This window comes from Nicotiana tabacum, chromosome 7, assembly GCF_000715075.1.
Source record: "Nicotiana tabacum cultivar K326 chromosome 7, ASM71507v2, whole genome shotgun sequence".
Taxonomy (NCBI): domain Eukaryota; kingdom Viridiplantae; phylum Streptophyta; class Magnoliopsida; order Solanales; family Solanaceae; genus Nicotiana; species Nicotiana tabacum.
Window position 1 is genome coordinate 119,644,445 of NC_134086.1, and position 1,875 is coordinate 119,646,319.

The window sequence follows — 1,875 nt, forward strand, 5'->3', positions numbered from 1 at the left end:
TAAATAACGCGCTCCTGTGGTTTCGTGTAAATACAAGTGTTCTTGATTGTAGAGGAGAGAGTAAGAAAGAAAATAACATATGAACACAAGTGCGATGAAAGAGTAATATTTCTACACAAATTTTCGTAACATCAAAATAATAAATTTTATTATTTTTAAGAATGCAATAATCGATCCAGTTATTGATTTGATAAATTTCAAATTTACCAAATGAATAGTATTAGATTTGAATGTTAAATAGGAGTTAGGGATAGTAAGTTCAAGTTCAGATATTCCTGTATTCTTTTGGCTGCTAATATATTGTTTATAACGTCTACATACTGCTCTTCCTATTATTGTTTTCTTATTTTTTCTTGATCATTGTCATGACCATTAATCCCAAAGTCATCAAAAAATATGATTAAGCCTTTGATAGTAGTTGCTTACGGTTTGCACATTCTAAGAAAATTTAAGATTTAGTCGTTATGGTTGTTGACAGAACATCACGACACAAATGTTTAAAAATTCACCATTGATGACTTGGTAATGCACACTTTGTTTAGGGAAAGTTTGAAGACTGATTCAAACAAATTTTTAACTATAAATAGGAGCACCTCTCTAATCATATTTCTCACACATAAACAAATTGTTTCAATATATACAGAGTTGTTTCTAATTTGCAATGGCTCTCAAGTCCTTTGTATTAACCATTGCCATTTTGGCTATTGTCTCTTCAATAAGCCATGCATCTGATCCTAGTCCTTTGCAAGATTTTTGTGTTGCTGTTAACGACTCTATGGCTGCTGGTAAATTTGCAGAATTTGACTGTTTGTTTTTCACTTGTATTTGTTGTTATTTTCACTTACTAATAATGATTTTTACGCAGTTTTCGTGAATGGAAAAATATGCAAGGATCCGAAGGTTGTCAATGCTGATGACTTCTTCAAATCAGGCCTAAACATACCTGGAAATACTTCAAATCAAGTCGGATCAGCTGTAACTGCTGTGAACGTCGGCAACTTGCCTGGACTCAACACTCTGGGCATTTCGTTAGTTCGTATTGATTATGCACCATATGGTCTCAACCCACCTCATACTCACCCTAGAGCAACTGAGGTTCTTGCTGTACTCGAGGGCACTCTCTACGTTGGTTTTGTCCTTTCAAATCCCGGACCAAATATGAAGAACAAACTCTTTACAAAGATTCTAAAACCTGGAGATGTGTTTGTTTTCCCAATAGGTCTCATTCATTTTCAATTTAATATTGGAAAAAATAAGGCTGTTGCATTTGCTGGACTTAGTAGTCAAAATCCAGGAGTTATCACTATTGCTAATGCAGTTTTTGGCTCGGATCCACCAATTAATGACGACGTCCTCGCCAAAGCATTCCAAGTTGATAAGAAAGTGATCGATTATCTCCAATCACAATTCTGGTGGGACAACAACTAAATTTTATTACAAGCCAAATAATACTATGAAGTTATTATTTTATGCTTGTTTTTGGAATTTAAGAAATCATAATAAAATTCAAGATCTAGTCCTTTGGACTGGTTTTCCTTGATCTTTGTATTGGATGAACTAAAGGAAGAATTTAATTTGTACGGTTTGTTTTATTAAAGGTTATGTTTATCGTTTGTTGTGGTTATGTTCTCTGACCCATACACCAGTTTATTTTGCTCTATACTGTTATTAGCATACTTATGATTATAAAAAATGAGGCGTTTGTGAATACAATCGAATAGCACTCAATTATTTGCTAGAAAATTAGAAAAAGATACAGTAAGCAAGTGTTATTTAAGTAATTTATTTTTGCTGTGTTTATTCATTCAAAGAAGGAAAGTTTAAAAAAAAGGAATTAATCAAGCCAGCCGCCACGTAAAAAAATTAAAAAGGGCA

General features: G+C 33.0%; 1 protein-coding gene across 1 annotated transcript; it reads left to right on the forward strand.

Annotated features, from left to right (window-relative positions):
- The first annotated feature begins 618 nt into the window (after window positions 1-618).
- Window positions 619-1,624, forward strand: LOC107779642 (putative germin-like protein 2-1). The gene is made up of 2 exons (XM_016600098.2): window positions 619-785; window positions 866-1,624. The coding sequence occupies exons 1-2, from the start codon at window positions 662-664 to the stop codon at window positions 1,426-1,428; spliced, it is 687 nt and encodes a 228-aa protein (XP_016455584.1). The 5' UTR covers window positions 619-661; the 3' UTR covers window positions 1,429-1,624.
- The last annotated feature ends 251 nt before the right edge of the window (window positions 1,625-1,875 follow it).

What these genes read in the sequence shown, in the direction of transcription:
- LOC107779642 (XM_016600098.2), top strand. Translation starts at nt 662, where the DNA reads ATGGCTCTCAAGTCCTTTGTATTAACCATTGCCATTTTGGCTATTGTC. An exon ending in TAACGACTCTATGGCTGCTG is followed by an intron (nt 786 to 865) that starts GTAAATTTGCAG and finishes ATTTTTACGCAG; the next exon opens with TTTTCGTGAATGGAAAAATA.